The following is a 20001-nucleotide window of genomic DNA, read 5'->3' on the forward strand; positions in this document are numbered from 1 at the left end:
GTGTTTTCTAAAATCATCATGTAACGCCTCAACACAGTTTTCAGAAAGGTATTTGAGGGCAGAGAAATTTCTGGAACATTTTCTCAGTCTTTGCAGACAGTTTAGATGTCTTCTGAAATTCCAGTCCTACCTTGTAAGTTAAAAACAGGTGGAGAAATGCGGTTGAGCTTCAAGGCTCATTTCTTCAGGAAGCCTTTATTTTTGCTTCTCAAGAAGTCGTTACTCTGTGTGGTCAGATTTCTGTTGGCTAAATTAGGTCACGTGTTCTAAGCAGAATTTTTTTTTTCAGTTTAATTTTTTTTAAAGTTATTTCTGTAACCTTGGGCAGGGATTCCCCCCCACCCCCTGCATCTGTTCTTTTTTGTTGGAGATAATAGCACCTGACTTGCTGCCGTGTCATGGGGATTAAGCAAGCTAACTCTTGAGAAGAATTTAGCACAGCACGTGGCATGTAAGGGTGAGGGATAGCCAAGTATCGGTAACTTTTGTGATTGACCTTAATATGCAGCTGAAGGGAGAAAACTTTTTTCACCCATTTGGTGATACAGTAAAACAGCTTTAAAAATTTGTGCCCTTCCAAAATTTGAATAGGATAAAACATTGTATTTCCTAAATTGAGATGCTTTTGACTCGTTCTGTGCTAGCCGGTGGCCTGCCCTCCTCCCTCCCGTCCCCTCTGCTGCGTCAGCTGGCCCGAGTGTGCGGGTGCGTGCTGCGTGTGTCCCCACCCGCGCCCTGCTCGTCCCTCTGCCCGCTGCCTCCGCACTGGCTGGCTCTCGGGCTCCTTGTTTTGCCTCTTCGACGTTCTGCCAGTTACCTCCCTTTGCCTGGACTGGGCATCAGGCTCGACTTGTTTCCATGCTCCCCATCCTCAATTTTCAAAATTATGTCTGTAAAAACAAATAATTTTGTGTTGAAACTTCCGTGGTCTCAGCAGCGAGGAGTGGTACATTCTTCTAACCGGACTCAGGAAAATAAAACATCTGTCTCACCCACCTGCCCCCATCCTGACGCTTCCACCCTAAACAGAGGCCCACGTGGGTCAGCAAACCCATCTCTCACATAGTCAGTAGTAAAATAGCAATAAAAAATGTTTAATTATTTACTTACTTCTATTCAAAAGTCAGATATACACAGAGGAGGAGAGACAGAAAGATCTTCTATCTATTGATTCACTCCCCAAGTGGCCACGACAGCTGGAGCTGAGCCATTCTGAAGCCAGGAGCCTCTGCGGGGTCTCCCAGGCGGGTGCAGGGTCCCAAGGCTTTGGGCCATCCTCCACTGCTTTCCCAGGCCACAAGCAGGGAGCTGAAAGGGGAGCAGGGCCACTGGGATTAGAACCAGTGCCCAGGCATGTGCAAGGCGAGGACTTCAGCCACTAGGCTACAGTGCCAGACCTGCAATATTAATTTTTTTTTTTAAAAAAAATAAACTTACATGGTCTCTGAATTTTCTTTTGCTGTTATTTTCCTTTTTTATGATAGCCATCCTAATGGGTGTGACATTTCAGGCTGTTTTCCAGCACTGAGCCTTTTCTCAAGTTTGACTGATAATGGCTTCTAGAACTGGGGAAAACATGTCTCATTTCCTGGTTGATGATAAAGGACGCAAGTTGGGAATAAGCATCCATGTGTCGCACAGGGTGAGGCAGAGGGGCGCAGGGTATCCGTGCCTCACTGGGCCTGCCACCCTCCTACCAAGTCAAAGAAAAAGCAGCCTCGAAGTGGTGCAGTAAGCCGGCACACTCCAGGTTTTAAGTTGGAAGGTTTTTTTTTTTTTTTTAATGAATTTCTAATTTCTTTTTAAAACTTTTTTGTCTTTTCTGTGGAAGTTGTAACTGAAATAATTTGTTTTAAATGAGCTGTCTCTCTTAGAGTGCAGAAATTGTGCACAGGTTTTTGAACCAGTACTCGTCCTGAGTCTGGAAGCGCTTCCACAGGCACGTGTTCACTCGGCTTTCCCTGCGCTGTTGCAGGTAACATTCAGATATCCTGGATTGATGACACGTCAGCATTTGTTTCCCTCAGCCAGCCTGAGCAGGTGCAGATTGGTAAGTGTTTTAAGCCTCTGTTTTATGTTGAAGTTAAATCGACATCTTGCACTCCCGCCTGTCCCCCTCAGTTGAAAGCTGGAGGTTCTGCCATCTGATGACAAGCTTAGCTGCTTCGTTGGTTTTTCAGCTTGTCTCTAAAAATAAAGGAAATGAGTAGTAAGTATAATATAAATAGGAGAAAATAAGGCAAAAAGAATTTTTTTATTTATTGGATGTCCATGGTATGTTTTTCCACTCGGCTTCATTCTATTCCTTTCCTGTTAGGCTTTTTCTAAAATGAGTTGCTGAGGTACCTTGAGAATTAAAAGTAGGCACTTGACGGGGAGGACGTGGGCGGACGTGGACGGACATTGAAATGTGAGAGCCGCTTCTTATGTCTGTGATTTCCACATTCATCTGCGAATGTTCGTGATTTACCTTAACCGTTAATTTTTATGAAACCCCTTGCTTTACAAACAAAATGATAGTCATTACTTTTAAAATAGAGTTCTAGAAAAATGGAACACTAAATCTCCTGTTGACCCTAATTTGGATACTGACCATCATGAAATGTTCTGTTTTCTTAAGATGAAAAATTACTCAGTAAAATATTGAAAAATATGTGTTGTTATGCTACATATTCAAATAGATTTCAAGACCCTGATATGAAAGGTAAAAGGTTTTCGTAAACTTTAAGTGACATGTCTGATTTTTTATTAAACCAGGTATCCTGTCCTAAGTTTTTATAATTCTCATAGTGTAACTGTTAAGTAGTTATGTAAGAAAACTTATAGAAACATAGCGTTTCAGAGTTTGTAATTGTTTGGCCATCCCAGGATTACACTGTGTGTTGTAGAGGTTACTTTGGGCAGGAGACCCTGTAACCACAGGTTCTTCAGCCCCTTGTGTGAGTGAAGGACATGCTGTAAGTTACTTGGCAGGATCATCATGGGGAGGAATTGGGATCTGGACATGAAGTTCCCAGCTGAGAACCTGACACTGCACAACTTGTGCTTGACAGTTACAATGTCGGCTTGGCCTCCTTTGCTATGAGCAGTGAAACAAGAGTGTGTAAGATAAAAGTGCTTTATAATGTGCACATCACTAATTACTAGTATTTATTTGAAAATAAGTACTGTGCTTGGGCCCCCACACCCATGTGGAAGACTAGAGGAAGACCTTGAAATGGCTCCTGGCTCCTGGTTTCCGTCTGACCCACCCCTGGCCATTGCCGCCATTTGGGGAGTGAACCAGCAGATGAAAAATCTCTAACTCTGTTTTCCTTTCCCCCTTCTGTAACTCTTTCAATTAAATAAAACAGATCTTTAAGAAAGAAAGAGCGAGCAAACATAATTCTTTGTTTTGTGTATGTGATGTCAAAGTTGTTGATACACCATATTGGCTATCAAATAGTTACTCCTTAACTTTAGATGATTTGTTAAAATGTGATAACTGGATTCAGCAAGCTGCATTTGGAACTGTGCGAGCCCTCTGGGAGCTCCCTGCTTCATTGGACTGTTTGTGTTCCTGTGCGCCTTCCTGAGCAGTGCTGGGTCTGTTGCGCAGCACTATATGCTCTCTGGCCTGGCATGCACTGGTTTGTGTGGTGTGGAGAGCAGGCCAGCATGAATGATGACATTTTATCTTTTTCTTCCTAGATTAAGAAGTGGATGGTTGCCTTGGCTATTAATGTTTACTTTTCCAAGATAGTCTCTTTTCTTTCACAAATGGCACCTCTTGACAGAATGCCTGGCAGTTTGACCACTCTGGCTCAGCTGTAGTCTTCTTGGCCAGAAGCTCTCTGCTTGGTCAGCCCCCTCCAGAACCTGGCTGTGGCCCAGTTCCTGCCTCATCGCGGCTTCCACGCCAGTTTCTCTGCATTTCCTGTCCTTTTACAGGGAGTGGACCCTACCTAGGTAGTATTCATTGTACCTGTTTTCAGGATAGAGTGTAACCTCTTGATTCATTGTGGTGTTCTCATGGCATACAGCAGCAGTGTCTGACATCACTAAGTAACTACTCAATATTTATTGAATCCTATTCAATGACACTCATGATATTATGACTTTCAAAAGCCTCTTTGCATATGATAGATTTATTTAACATTCCTAGTCTTGTGTCATTTCTAAAATTATTCAGCTGTTTCATTGAAAGGCCATGTGAACTATTTGTTATAGTGGTAATTCAAATGATGAGAAGGGCTCAGGAATCTAATGTGCGGCAGTTCCTTTGAATGTTATCTTAAACAAATTACTTATCATTTCAGCGGAAACAGAGGGCCTGTTAGATCAATAATGTAACATAGAAAAAAAATCATTAAATGCCTATTTATATAGAAGTTCATAATGGCTTCTTTGGCTGTGTTACAAACTTTCTGATTTACATATAAGGAGCTGCTTTTTAACTGACACTTATCTTCTTTTGGTAATAGGAAATCCAGTCCACATTTTTAAAAGCCATTTTTAGTATCTTTCATATCAGAGTTCTCTCTCTTTTTTTTTTGTTTAGATTTATTTTTATTGTTTTTTTTTTATTGGAGAGGCAGATATACAGAGAGGAAGATCTTCCGTCCGATGATTCACTCCCCAAGTGAGCGCAACGGCCGATACTATGCTGATCCGAAGCCAGGAGCCTTTTTCGGGTCTCCCACACAGGTGCAGGGTCCTAGAGCTTTGGGCCGTCCTCGACTGCTTTCCCGTTGTGGCCCGGGAGCTGGAAGGGAAGTGGGGCTGCCGGGATAGAACCGGCGCCCATATGGGATCCCGGGCGTACAAGGCAAGGACCTTAACCACTTGCGCCACCGCGCTGGGCCCTCTTTTTTTTTTTTTTTTAAGATTTATTTTTTATTTGAAAGGCAGATTTACAGAGGAGAGACAAAGTGAACCCCAAATGGCTTCAATGGCTAGAGCTGAGCATATCTGAAGTCAGGAGCCAGGAGCTTCTTCTGGATCTCACAACATGGATGCAGGGCCTCAAGTAATTGGGCCATCCTTTGCTGCTATCCCAGGCCAAAAGCAGAGAGCTGGATCAAAAGTAGAGCACCCAGGACGTGACCGAGTGCCCATTTGGGATGCTGGTGCTACTGGTAGAGGATTGGCTTGTTGAGCCACCACACCAGCCTCCAAACTTCTCTTACAGGGAACCTTGCTATACTGCTCATTACTCTGGTGTTATTGCCAGGAGCCAGTTGGCTTGATCCCTGCTGCTGTTTGTTGAGTGGTGCTGTTGTGAACAGGACTGTCCATCGTGCTGGGGTTTTCAGGTAAGAGATGACCCAGCCAGGCCAGACGGGCATCTCCAGTTCTCCCCACTCTGGCTCTCAGGTGGGACAGTGGGTCGTCAGAGTGGACCTGAAGCCTCGCACAAGACCGCCGCTGTCCTCACCCTGTTAATGGTCACCTCTGAAGAGCTTACCTGTAGTGAGGATTTTTATATTTCTAATGTCGTCCTATGAAATGGGGTAAGATTTTAACAGTATTTCAAATACAGCCAAGCTTTCTAGTCACACACTCAATGTGTAGACAGTTGTCTTTAGTTACCGGAAATTGTCTTTCCTTTCATAATTTTTATAGGAATGATTTGAGGAAATTGAGTTTTTTTGTTTATTTTGTAGGCCTGAGATTGGAGCATACTAGGAATGCTACAAGAAATGTTTTTAAAAGTAGCAATGGACACAGGCACTTTAGGGGAGGCAGATAGCTGGGAAAGCACCGGGTAGCCCAGGTGAGTGAGTTCCTGCTGTGCTGCCTGAGGAGCTGCTCAGGCTGGATGGTTAGGATGGAAGCCACTGGCCCGCCAGAGTCCGGAGGGGGAGGGCGCTTAGTGCAGATCTGACGCTCCAGGCTGTGCTGATGGGTCGGTGGTTGAGTTGTGCATACAGCTCTCTCGAGGGGGATGACTCAGCACTGCAACTGCTAACAGCCATCTCATAGGTTAAACCTTTCTCTGTGGGCTTTATTATCTTTTAGTACCTGCAGAATGGTGGCAGTAATTGTTGGGGTTACTGGTCATCTCTGCCCTCCTTTCTTTTTTATTGTTCTAGCGAGGGTTACCGATTTTGGTGAGCTTTGTGAAGAATCAGCTTGTTGACTTGGGTCATTTATTTATTTTTGTATTGTCTGCTGTGCCTTATTTAGTGGGCTTCTGTTTTTGTTGTTGTAACTTTTGATTTTGCTCCTCTTGCTTGTGTTGAGTTCTTTGCCTTTTCCAGTTTCCTTGAGGTCGAGTCTGTGTGATTGGCTTTCCTGTTAAGAACCAGGTTGGATTTTTGTTTCAGTGTTACTCTTACATGCCTGTGGAGGAGTGGGGGCTGGGATCTTAGAAGGCTTTCCCTCTGCCAGCAGCATGGCTGAGTGGCACACGGACACAGGGCGGGCTGGCACACCTGCCCCGGGCGGTCCCCTGCTCCGGTTTCTCTGCTCCAGCACTGTTCCCTGATTCTCTGCTGCTCCTCTGCTTGCCCTTTGCTCCTTCCCCTGGTCCCTTGTACCCAGAAAGCAGGGGGCTTATGATCAGACTTTGGCACGTTCTGTGCCCCTTCCACCACACAAAAACAAGAAACCTCTGGGCACACAAAACCCAGAAATTTGGGTAACAGTTTGCTTTCATTACTTTTTTGACTGTCATCCAAAAATATCTACTTGTGTTAGTTCTTGTTCATAGCCATCATGTTTTGTTGTAGTTTTTCCGAACCTCAGTCTTTTTGTTTAAAGATTTATTTTTATTAGAAAGATTTATAGAGAGAAGAGGTAGAGAGAAAGATCTTCCATCGCTGGTTCACTCCCCAAGCGGCTACAACGACCAGAGCTGAGCCAATCCAAAAGCAGCAGCCAGGAGCTTCTTCTGGGTTTCCAGCATGGGTGCAGGGTCCCAAGGCTTTGGGCCGTCCTCGATTGCTTTCCCAGACCATAAGCAGAGAACTGGAACAGAAGTGGAGCAGCCAGGATACAAACTGGTGCCCATATGGGATCCTGGTGCATGCAAGGAGAGGACTTTAGCTGCCAGGCTACCATGCCAGGCCCATACTTTAGTTTTCTAAAGGATTCATAAGAAATATGAATGTCTGTTTTGGGTAGCTATCTTCTGATTTGATAGCTTGTAAGGCATGTGTCTGTGTTCCCCTTTCTCAGTCACTTAATCCATCAAGAATGCTGTGGAAATTTTTCAACATGTTTAGAAAGAGACTTCTTGTTTTTCTATTCCTCTAATGTATTTGATCTTTAAGAATTTGCATTCTTATGTACTTTCTGCAATGAAATCCGTACCAGGCAGATCTGAGAGTGTGACAGTGGCTTGAACTGTCATTAATTAGCATTCTGCAGGGCATTAACTGAAATGAGAAAAGAGCAGAGAGCTTCCTGCCTGCCAGAGGAGGATTCGCAGGTGCTTGACATGATTAAGCACTGTTGAAGAGGCCAGCGGCGTGGAGCTCACCCAGGACGAGTGTGGTGCTCCCGCCCTGGACGCCGAGGTCCTGCGCTCTCCGGCCTCGTTTCTTTTCCCAACCACTTGTGGGTGGCTCTTCTGTTGGAGGGCCTGTGCTGCCTGCACCCACACCTCTCTGCTTGTTGCTGCAATTTCACAGTCTTCCTCACTCGTTCCCTCACATTCACTGACGGTGACTCTTGAGAAGAATTGCTTTGGTCTTGCTGTCCTGACCCCACTTTCAAAACTGAATCAAGCTCATGTTGAAAATGTGAAAAAATATTTGAAAATATACAAAAGAAAACAATTCTGCCACCGTCTTACAAGCTGGACATGAATACTAAGAATATTTTGATTAGTATTTTCTTTCAATTGATGTACTATGTCTGGATGAGCATTTTCATAATTTAGTATTCATTGGGCTCTAGCTTTAAATGTGCTTTTGAGTTAACTATTTTACATTTGTCTAGAGTCTTTCTTTAATAGGTGCATTATACTCATATTTCGTCATACATATAGACATAACTTATTTAGCCATATCTTTTGGATGTTTAATTTAGATCTTTCATTATATTTATAACACTTTGGTGAGCGTCTTTATACTTTGTTTCTTTCCCTGTTTCTCTGATTATTTTCTGGAGAAATGAAATTACTAAGTCTATGATGATCTTAAATTTAAAAACTGGAGACTGGCTTTGCTGACTAAGCCAGTCTGTCGTTCTGGCATCCCATGTGGGTGCACTTCGAGTCTCTGCTGCCCCTGTGTCCAGGTCCCTTGCTAACGCACCTGGAAAAGCAGCAGAAGTTGCTGTGAATGCTTAGCCCCTCCCACCCACACGAGACCCAGGTGGAGTTCCTGGCTCCTGGCCTGGGTGTGTCACAAGCCTGCTTTAGCAGATGATGAAAACAACCAATTTCCCCTTTATATTAAAGTGTTATTTTTATTTTTAGGAAACTTTAGAACTCTAAGGAAGGACAAAGAAAAATAGTCCAGTGTTCCCATGTTTTATTAGTTAAGATAATTGGAGATGATATTTAAGATTAGCTTTCCAGTTCAGTAAAAGAGTCCTTTGAAAAGGTCATGGAAATGGGCTTAGTGGGTAGTAATTATTTGCTTGCAAGAAGATGAAAACAAGAGGTCTTCAAAAATTTCTTGGAAAATCAACATTCCCTAAAAATTGCATGGATTTCAAAAAAACTTTGCTACTAGTATAAACTATATTTATTTGAGAGGCAGAGTAACACGGGAAGAAGAGAGACAGAAAGATCTTCAGTTTGGTTTTACTGTCCCCAAGCTGCCACCTCCAGTGCCGCGTAGGCCAGGCCAAAGCCAGAAGCCAGAAATTCCGTCCGGGTCTCCCACGTGCGTGACAAGGCTCAAGGACTCAAGTCCTCCGCTGCTTTCCCAGGCGTGTTAGTAGGAAACGGTCTGAGCAGGACTTGAATCGTTGCTTCAGTATGGTGTGCTGGTCACACAGGGTAGACGAACATGCTGTACATCAAGGTTAGCTCCTTTCCAGGAATTTTTTTTAAGCACCTGCAAATACCACCTAAAATGTCACTTTGCATACTGTTTTTAATTGATAAATATTTGTGCATATTTGTGAAACGCACATTGCAGTTCTTTGTACTCAACAATGCTTCATATCTGAGTAGACTACATTTCTGTGTGTTTAGTTGGCTAGTGTTTTATCATGAGTGTTTCTTCATTTATTTAACCTATTCCTTATTGGACTCTTTAAACAGTTTTGGTGTTCTTGGTACAAGTTTCAAGATAAGCCTGTCTTTATTCTTTAGAATGCTTTCCTTACAGCTGCTCAGAAGGCCCATTGGGGGATGGTGTTTCTAATTATTCCATGATATCTTGATTGAAACACAGTCTTTATGGCCAGGAATATAGTGTATCTATGAATCATGGTTGTATGTTTTGTAGTTCTTGCTGGGTTTGTCCTGTGTGCTTTTTAGACTGTTCAAAATGCTTTAGAAAGCAGGTTATCAGTGTGCTGATTTAGTCTCACGGTCATGGTTACCTCTTGGCAGATATTTTTAGATGTTATTCATAACAGGAAGGTTAAAGCAGTGAGCTGAGTGTGCCCAGTTGTCTCAGAAGTGAGAAACCGAGTATGAGGACTGATTCTCCGTCCGGAGGCTTCTTGCTTGGTGCTGGGGTTTGGGGCATGAGATACAGTGGACTGATGGACTGTGTCAGCTCTGCCTGTCTTGAAATGTTGAATGTTTTAGAAAATGGAATAAATCTTAAGTTTATGCAGATTTGAAATACAGGTGAAGGGGTTTTTGGAAGGCTTTATTTTACAAGTGACTAATTTAGACTATTTGTTACTTTAAAAATTACTGGTAAGTCTAGGCATAATGAAATTAAAACTGGATTTTATGTTGTCTTTTTCTCTATTTTCTGATTATTCCAAGGGTATATTAACACACCCATATAATACAATAGCCAAATTTTAAAGTGTTTGTTTAAACTTGCTTTTTTGGGGGATAAACAAAGGAACCCAGTGAAGTGAGAAAAAAATTTGCTTTTAAAATGCTTCCTTGGATGGTTATAATTATTTTATAACATCATGAAATTTATAGAAATAATTTCTGTGAATTTTCCTGTAACATCTTGGTTTAAATCTGCAGTTCTGAAAAGGTGAATGTTAAACATTTTGGGATTTTGACTATTTATTGGTACTATTACCACAGATTAATTTTTTTTTAAGATTAATTTAATTTTACTTGAGAGGCAGGTTTAACAGAGAGAGGTCTTTGATCTATGGTTTACTTCCAAATGGCCACAGTGGCTGGAACTGGGCTGACCAGGAGCTTCTTTCTGGATCTCTCCTGTGGGTGCAGAATCCCAAGGACTTGGACCATCCTTCTGTGGTTTTTCCAAACCAAAGGCAGGGAACTGGATAGGAAGTGGAGCAGCTGGGACACGACTGGCATCCATATGGGATGCTGGCACCACAGGTGAAGGGTTAGCCTGTTAATGCTACCACACCAGCCCCAACAGATGGATATTTTTAAAACAGTATCTGGGGCTAGGCCAAGCCAAAGTAAGCCACATCCATTGCCTTCCTGATGCCTTTAACAGAAAACTTAGTGAGACGTAGGGTAGCAGAGACTCAAGCTGGCACTCCAGGCAGCAACTTATGTCCCAAGCTGCAGCTTCACCCTCTGTGCACAACACCTACCCCAGGGTCATGTTCTTGTTAATTACATATCCAAATGGATTGGCGGCTTCATCTTTTTATTTATCATATATTGCTATATATTTTAACCTGCTCAAATTTTATTTTTTAGTGACATAAGAGAATGAAATATTTTGCAAGGTTTTTAAAAAGCAAGGCTTTCATTTGAGATTAGCAGTGTTATTCTTCGTGTAATGTGTTTGTGTGTCTACTGTTGAAAGACTGAGGGACTGAATTTCGATGGGGAATAGAGATGAAATAATAGCCTCTACACTCAAGGAGTTCCTTGTCTCGTGCAGATGGATGTCTAGACAAGCAAGGCTTCCGCATCCACTAAATCAGGGAAAGCCTGCTCAGAGTGGCATGGAGGAAGAAGAACAAGATCAGCAGGGAAGGCTTCCTGGAGTAGGCAGAGCCTTTGCTCAACTTCCACTAAAGGCTGATGTGATCAGTGTGGGGCATACAAGTGGTAGAGGATCAGGAAGGGAAGTTAGTACGAACAGGCCTGCCGTAGTAGCCTAGCGGTTAAAGTCCTTGCCTTGCATAGCCTGGAGTCTCCCTGTTTGTGGCCTGGGAAAGCAGTGGAGGACGGCCCAAAGCTTTGGGACCCTGCACCTGCATGCGGGATACAGAAGGGGTTCCTACTTCATAGCTCATGGCTTCTGGGTTTGGATTGGTTCAGCTCTGGCCACTACACGCCCTCGGAGAGTAAATCGGCATATGGAAGTTCTTTCTGTCTACCTCTCCTTCTTCCTGTAGATCTACCTTTCCAATGAAGATAAATACTTTTTAAAAAAGAAAAAGTGTGTTGAAGATAGGAATTTGAGCCTTAAATTTTATATGTGTGTCACTGTCATGTTGAATTAGGGTATCTAGTTTCCTTTTCTTTTGGGGGCGGTGGTTAAACCAGATTTTAAAATAAAATGTCACACGCAATTTTCTTTGAAGAAGTCTGGAGCTTTCGAAAGAACTCGCAGCTAAAAGGGGTCAGGTTGTCAGCAATAAGGAGTTACCCTGGGAAACCCTGGTCGTTGTCAGCAATAGCCCAGCAGTACCTTTTGCCATGTGTGGGGGTGGCACAAAGTCAGAAGTAGGCTAAAGAGACATATTTGAGCAGGTCCTATTTATTTTTAAATGTCTAGAAGGTAGGTCTTTGCGTTTACTCTCATACATAGCCATCCCTGTGAGGCTGAGGCCAACTTTATCCTGGAATCTGCCACATCTATAAATGTCACACAGAGTAATAAATGGGGCCATTGGCTTCCTAGAATCAGTGACAGTGCACTTCAGTTCTTAATTTAGAGTTCATGAAAATTATCCCTTGACAAACAAGATTGTGAAAGAAGAAACCTAGGTGGATTCATCGTTGGACAAACATGTAAATGCTTGTACAAATGGCCCTGGAGTGAATTGGAGGGGTGTATAAATAAATGAATGGTTACAGATAACAAGCATTTTGTGTTTAGACAGAAGAGGTGGTGGCTGAGCTAAAACATATCCTGTAACATTGCTCTGTCTCTCAGGAGATTTGGCCTCTTAAAATGGAGACTATGTGTCAGTTGCTGTTCTGTATCCCTGGGGCGGGGTGGGCACAGAGCTGGGCAGAGCTTTGAGGAGAGGCCTGGATGTGTTCATGAGAGGGCCCGCTGGGCTGGAAGAGAGGGAAGCATGGCCCACACAGAGATGGGAGGGAGAGAAAGACAGACACATGTTCTTCAGACTGTGGGTCCTGCTCTGTTTGTGAATCAAGTGACTGGCTTTTCCAAATGTTAGAATGTATCCTATGTGTAAAGGGGGAGTTCGTTTTTTAACTCTTTCTCAGAGTTAAATCTGTGCATCTAGGTGGACATATATGTGTACTGGGTTGTAATAAAAATGTATTTGTTGGAGCTCTTAGAAAAGTTTAAACTTGTCTGGTTTAGTAGACAAGTTCACTGAAAGTCTTTGCGTCATGAGAAATTGCCCTCTTCCATGTAAGCTGGTATTAGTGGTAGGGAGAGGAAGTGAAAACATCACCAACAGAACTCCCACCCCTTCAGGTACTGTCTGGGGCTGGGGGGCAGTGTTGCCTGCAGGCAACACCAGGAGGGATTCTTCCTGCAGCCTTACATCTTCTTGGGCCAGGAGGGAATTTCCATGTTGCTCACTGAGAGAGGAATAGCCATTGCCGTCAAAGCATCTGCCTTCCCCCTGTCCCCTTGTTTGGTCCCTCTACTCATTTGGCCTAACTGGCAGGCACAGTTGGGAAGAGGCTGACACCCAAAGGCCTTCTGTGGGTGGAGTCACTGCTGGGGTCTCTTCTGGGACAGCTTCCAGTTTGGAAGCTCCTGCTTGTAACTGTTAGGTCTCATGGTCTGGATTTCTGTAAGTGCTGGCAGCAGCTATAACAGGTTAGCTCTACTTGGGCCCCAGGTTCCAGATCCATCTGCAAAACAGTCTCCCTGGAAGCCTCCTTGTTTTCAAAACTGTCAAAGCACTGCCCAGTCCTCGCTGGCTCCTCTTCCTGTTTCTCAGCCTGTTAGAACCACAAGAGTGAGGACGCTGCGTAATTGCTAACCAGTCAGGCAGGGTTGAACAGGCCAGATTCTGATTCCTGCTCACCTTCCTCCATCCTACTTGGACTCTGTTCTATGAGCAGTTCTGTGCACTCAGAGGAGTGGGTATGGCTAGCAACATGAGAGAGAACTTCCTCTACAAGGAAGTGTGGAACAGCTGAGCCGCTGGGAGAAGGGAGCAGCAACCAGGAGTGCCTCGCACTTCACGTCCCTGGTAGTCCCAGTTCGTCTGTGAGGCACTTCTTTGCTACTGATACTGTTTGGACTTAGGCAGAAGTTAAATGTGCTAGTTTGCCATCCTTCTGTCATTGGAAAGTTGAAATGCTTTTTTTAACTCCTTATTCTATCTCAGCAGCCAGAAGATGGTGCTGTCGTGCTGGCAGCAGTCCACCTTCCCACCTTCCAGTGTACAACCTGTCCCAGTGCTGATTCATGCTGAGTGATGTGGACACATTCAGCATTGGGATTCCGCAGTGCCCCCTCCTGCAGTGTGGCAACACTAAGCCACTAGGAACCCTTGTGGGATCAAATTGTTGCTGTCTGGAGCTGGGGAGCACTGATTCAGGGGCCTTGGTTAGTACTCCTTCAGGGTCACCTTCATGCTAAGACTAAAGTGGCAAGTACTGTACCTTTTAAACCCAACACTAAAAACTGCTGCCGGGCCTGGCAGCGTGGCCTAGTGGCTAAAGTCCTTGCCTTGAACACATCAGGATCCCATATGGGCACCGGTTCTAGTCCCGGCAACTCCACTTCCCATCCAGCTCCCTGCTTGTGGCCTAGGAAAGCAGTGGAGGACGGCCCAAAGCCTTGGGACCCTGCACCTGCATGCGGGATACCTGGAAGAAGTTTCTGGATCCTGGCTTCGGATAGGCATAGCATCGGCCGTTGCACTCACTTGGGGAGTGAACCATCAAACGGAAGATCTTCCTCTCTGTCTCTCCTCCTCTCTGTATATCTGACTTTGTAATAAATAAATAAATCTAAAAAAAAAATGCTGCCAAAGTGATTTTTTTTCTGTGACTTTCTGTGGATGAGTTGCTGTTCTATTTCATCTTGAGTCAGTGTAGCCAGGGATCTCCCTGGAACCTCTCAGGGGTTCCAGTGACTGGTCTCTAGAGCAGCTCGTGCCATAGAGGCAGCTTTGCAGTGGGCTCCTAGTGGACTGAGAATTCCACAGAAAATCTCCCTGTGTGGTAAAGGTTGAGTTCACTAGGATTTTCTTCTCAGGCTCTGGGAAGCCAGTTTCAGCATAACTTTAAAAGCATAGCCAGTCCTTGTTGGTCAGATTCTGTTCTTGTGAGAATTTTTTATAACCTCAACATCAATACATCGGATGCATTCCTGATCTCTCCCAGCCAGGTGTAGAGCAGATGGAAATTGGGGTTGCCCTGTGCACCTGTTCCCAGCAAGGTTGAACAAGAGAACACTACTACCTGGTTCATTCAGCTCTCATACTTGCAACAAGTGCCCTTTTCCTGGTCTCATTAGGGCCACACTCTATGGCACGAGCTGCTTGTTTGCTACACTGACTTAAGATTTAAATGGAGCATTTGTATGTCTCCATCTGGCAGTTATTTGGTCCCTTATTGTCACAGAAGGATTGACCCTTTTGTGACCACTGCATTGATGCAACTAGGTCAGTATTAATTGCTAAAAACCACCAAGTTTTGAATGACTTCATACCAGGCCTTTTAAGTGTTCTAGTCATGTCCTTCCCTTTCAGATGGCAGAGGGTCATTTGTTTAATTCATTGGTGAATTGCCTTTATCCATTGGTGCACTCACTTCCTTGTCTGTAAAGGGTCACAATTAGTAAGTGTGGAGGAAGATCTTAATTGAGAGAGTATCTTTACGTATGGCTTTAGACAAGCACAAATAAAGAAATGCTTCATTTTACACCTTCCTTTTTCAAAAATTTAGCTAATAATAGTTGTTTCACAGAATGTTCTAGAGTCTGTCATTGCTTAAATCCTTCTCTTTTGTCATGAAAATAGATCCTTCTTCCTTCCCATGCTATCTTTTAACAGAAAGATCCATTCTGATATACAAGTGAAGCAAGAGTTTCATTTTATGTGTACAGTCCTACCACAGTGTCTAGCAGTACAAAGATTTGATGCATTTGAACAGTGGTGCATGTGAAGACCATGGGCAGGATTTGAGTGTAACCCAGGTAGCTGTGTTTTGTGATATTCAACTACCTGGAAAAATACCCACAGGCATTTGATGACTCGGTTTTAATATTCTTTCAGACACATTTTAGCTCAACAGTACTTGAAAAATTATATATAAATACAGATAAAATATTTTCAGTATGTTAAGTAAATTTAAAATATTTCATCTAAATTTTCATAAGATTTTTTAATCTGAGTTAAGGGAGCTTTTTCTGTCTTTGTCCTTCTCCCTTTTAAATGCTTGCAAGCATATTTAAGAAGTGATTATGCTAGAACCTGATCTTGTCATCTTATCTTGATAAAATTAAATATTCTAATGCTGTGGATTAGCAGCAGCAATGAATAGCTGCCCCTGGGAGTAAAGACCTTTTTCATAACTCATTTTTGGACAGGAAAGTGTACTTCATAATGCATCTTCATTAGCTAAACCAGTGATGGTCCGAGTGTACGATAACATGCTGGTTTGCCTTTAGGCCTTGGCTCTTTAAAAGCTTACTGATAAGAAAAACAAAACAAAACAATTCATAATCGGGTAGTTGCCTTGGAAATACAACAGTTTGTGTGGTATTGTAAGTGTCTGGGGCTGCAGAAAAATGAGAACTTGGGTGGGTGTTTGCCTCTGCTTTAGATGCTCATGTCCTACTCTGGGGTACCTGTGTTCAGTGCAGGGCTCTAGCCCCTGACCCCAGTGTCCACTAGTGCAGTCATTACTTCCCTCCCACCCCTGTGAGAGACCTGGGTTGAATTCCTGGCTGTAGACTTGGCCCAGCCCCAGTCAACAGATGAGAGCAGTGTGTGCTCCTCCACTTCTCCCTCTGTTCCTTATTAAATAAACAAAAGTTATAGTAAGTGAGAATTTATTAAATCTCTAATTATGATCGATTTTTGTATATGCTTTGTTTCAGAGCTTCCTGCCCACCTGAATTACTGAGCCCCTTGTCTCCCTGATATATGTATCATTCCTATGAGGTGTACAGGGGCAAAGAGGCTTTTTTTTCTTCATGCAACTAACAAATCTGCCTCTGATTTTAAGTGTTAGTCATTCTGGATTTTATACATCTAGCATTTCTGCATCAGATTACTCTCTTCTATATAAACAATATTAAATTTAGTTTACTAAGAAGATATGTCTCTCTTTGCTTAGAGAAATGGTGCAGAAGATGGAAATTGCTCTAATTTTTATCTCTCCCTCACCTTAGTTTCTCATTCAGTTATATTGTGTTGGGTAATTCAATTAAGATAGACTGATATTGATTGAGTCTTGCTTTATGACCTATTCGATTTTGTGAATATTCCTAGTATGTAAGAAAGTGTGTTGTTTTTTAATTGATAAGTGTAGGGTTCTGTATGTCTAGTCAATCAAACTTGTTTAAAACGGGGTTCCAGGGACTTTGGGAGTGTGCTAACTCTTGCTTCCTTGAACTCCTGATCCCCATGGGAAAAAGCTGAGGGAGAGAAACTCTGGTCAGTTGGTCCTCATGTTAACATTTGGTGGTGGAGAAGAACTTGTTGGTCTAGAATTCTATTTTGCTTTGTTTTTCATATTGAAAAAAAAAAAAGAAAAAGGAATGTTATTAAGCCTTGCCGTAGTGTATGTTATGGAAGCTCTTGCTGCAGCTAAAAACTGCAAGAGTGAGAATGATGTACCCATAAATCATTTAGCTTGGGCTGTTTCAGGGGTGAGCAACCTCTTTTCCTGCCAGGGGCCATTTGGATATTTATAACATCATTTGTGGGTCATACAAAATGATCAACTGAAAACCGCCTGCCGTAGATTTATTGAAGTTCGAGTCCTGCAGCGATTGCCTTGGCAGGGCCAAGCCAAGTGATTTTGCAGGACTTAGAGGGCGCATGGACCATATGTTCCCCAGGCCCAGGCTATTTGGACAGCTGGTCTGGAACAGCCAAGGGTGAAGCTTCATGGCACAGTCACCCAGTTAGAAGGCATTGCAGTGAGGACTGTCCCCGTGCTCCGAGGACTACAAGGAGGAACAAGGTGGACTCCACTGCTGTCAGCTTGTTGGTGTGGTTGACCCTGGTACTACAGAAAATTGGAAAGATACACACAAAGTCCAGAAGAATACAGTGTGTGCTCACCCTTCTCCCTCAGTCACTGTCGTAGCCAAGTCTTTTGCATGTCTGTGAATACCCACTTTGTCCCTCTGTCTTACTAGGCAGCATATTTTAGACCCATATTGTGTTCCTTGGTAAATGTTTTGGTGTGTATTTCTCAAACACAGTTTTCTTTTTCAACCATACACATGATATTATTGCTCTTAAAAGAAAAGTCCCGAATACTGACTGTTAACTTTTGCAGTTTGTTCATTTGTTCCGCTAAGTCAGGAGCCGGAGAGGAGCTGCTCATTGTGATTGCTGCGATGTCTGCCTCTCCGTCTCCCACCTATACTCTTCACCCTTCAGAAACTGTACTGTTTGTCCTGTAGAATGTTCTGGAGTCTGGATTTTCCTGGCAGTACCACTCCCCACCCCCATGCCGTTGATGTGATGGGGATACAAGGAGCGCAGTGATGTGTTCGTCCTGGAACCTCTAGTTGCGTTTCTTTGCTGTCAGTGCTCAGTCCAGATCCATTGTTTCGTTAGAGGCCACAGTATGGTGTGGCGATACTACCATAATTCTAGCTTCCTTTTTCCTTTTATTTGATGAAATACATGTATAAAAAGAAGCTGCCGGTTAGCTCCTGTGAGTTTGATGATTTGTTTTTAAAGATTTATTTATTTTTATTACAAAGTCAGATATACAGAGAGGAGGAGAGACAGAGAGGAAGATCTTCCATCCGATGATTCACTTCCCAAGTGACTGCAACGGCCAGTGCTGCACCGATCCGAAGCCAGGAACCAGAACTTCTTCCAGGTATCCCACACAGGTGCAGGATCCCAAAGCTCTGGGCCGTCCTCCACTGCTTTCCCAGGCCACAAGCAGGGAGCTGGATGGGAAGTGGAGTTGCCGGGATTAGAACCGGTGCCCATATGGCGCGTTCAAGGTGAGGACTTTAGCCACTAGGCCATGCCGCTGGGCCTGATGATTTTTTTTTTATATCAAAAGCAAAATACGTGTTTGATTCTTTCATTTACTCCTTTTTTAAGAAAATAAGTTGATCCTTTAGAGCTTGACAGTGGTGTGACCAATTGGTTAATTTTATCACTTTGGGCCTAGATGAATAAAAACATAGACTCTTTATGATACGATTCAGTCTGTTGCAGTGTGGACTCTTGCTAATGTTCCAGTTATGCCAGCTTTGCATAAGGGCCTCCTTCAGTTAGCAGGTGAGCTCCTGTGACTGGCTCTCTGCTAAGCCCAGCCTGCACACTGGCGGCCCTACAGCCAGAAGCAGCGTGCCTCCAAGGAGCCCTGTTAATTTTCATGGAAAATAATATTTGAAGGCCACAGGCTGGGCAGAGAACCCTGTTTCGTCCATTTCTGAGCCTTTGCCATGGAGAGAGTAAAGAAAACTTCCTTTCTTTTTTTTAGATAAAAATAAATCTGAGTTTTAACGTGTTTCTGATTTGGCCTCCAGACTACAGGATCTTCACGTGATTCTCCTCTGCCATACTGAGAATTCTGGTTCCCAGTGGTAGCAGCAGTGTGTTGTACAGTTCCTTCATTACTGTCTTATTCTGCGGTACTCATCCAAGCCTCAGAATAGCAAAGCCAATGCAGCCACTACCACAGCGGCAACCGAGGACAGGGCGTGGATGCCTTTGGGATCTCCCCGAAGGGAAGCGCAGCCCAGGGGTGGTGTTGCAGCCCCTTCAGGAAAGGTTCCCTGGCAGTGAGCTGCCATCCCCAGTGTGGAACATGGGGGCTCATTGATTTTATCTTCAGTTCTTAGAAGTCATCTTTTAAGACATAAACTGTTTTGTAGTTAGGTTTCAGTGGCAAGTTTTAAGACAAGCATATTTGGAAAAATCTAGTATTTTATCCTCATCTGCATCTCATTCTTGCCCTTCCCTTATAAGCAACTATTTAAGCATTTTGGTTTATATTTCATCCTTACATTGTCTTATGTCCTTATATTTCTAATGTGAATTACGATATGACCTGTTTATAAGCATACTTTTTTCCACTTTCTTGACAAGATATTTAGATCACTTACTTTGTAGGCCTACCACAATACAGCAATTATTGGGTTTTGTGTTGCTGCTCACCGTTGATTTCTCATGTTAGAATAGGTGCATTAAACCCATTTAAGTTTATTGGTAGAACCAGTGTTTTGACCCTGACTCTGTCATGCTCTGATATTACAGAGATATGCGTAAGTGATTGCTGTAACTGCTGTGGCCTTGGCTCCATTATTGTCTTACAGATGTGTAGACGTAAGCCTTTATATGAATGATCTTCATCTAATCTATTTTATTTATTGTCTGTCCCTTTTGATCAGTGGTTTTTGTTTTTATAAAAAAAAAAATTGGCAGAAAGATTAAAATTTTTGGTCTAAGACCTACCATATTCTAATGCCATGTGTGGTACCTCCACCACGCCCTCAGTTTCATTGCCCATCAATTCCCTACTAGAGACATAGTGAAGTTAGATAACAACTCTTCACCTTTACCACCTGCTTTGACAAAAAAAAAAAAAAAAAAAAAAACCACCTTCGTTTCCCACTG

General features: G+C 43.2%; 1 protein-coding gene across 3 annotated transcripts in view; it reads left to right on the forward strand.

Annotated features, from left to right (window-relative positions):
• Window positions 1–20001, forward strand: part of PARN (poly(A)-specific ribonuclease) — a 109705-nt gene that overhangs the window by 40783 nt on the left and 48921 nt on the right. For all 3 annotated transcript variants that reach the window (XM_040973300.1, XM_040973299.1, XM_040973301.1), the window contains one exon: window positions 1976–2050. In XM_040973300.1, coding sequence (XP_040829234.1) covers window positions 1976–2050 — 75 coding nt within the window. The remainder of the gene's footprint in view (window positions 1–1975; window positions 2051–20001) is intronic.

This window comes from Ochotona curzoniae, unplaced genomic scaffold, assembly GCF_017591425.1.
Source record: "Ochotona curzoniae isolate NIBS_2020 unplaced genomic scaffold, NIBS_Ocur_1.0 contig_2321, whole genome shotgun sequence".
In the NCBI taxonomy this organism is placed as follows: Eukaryota; Metazoa; Chordata; class Mammalia; order Lagomorpha; family Ochotonidae; genus Ochotona; species Ochotona curzoniae.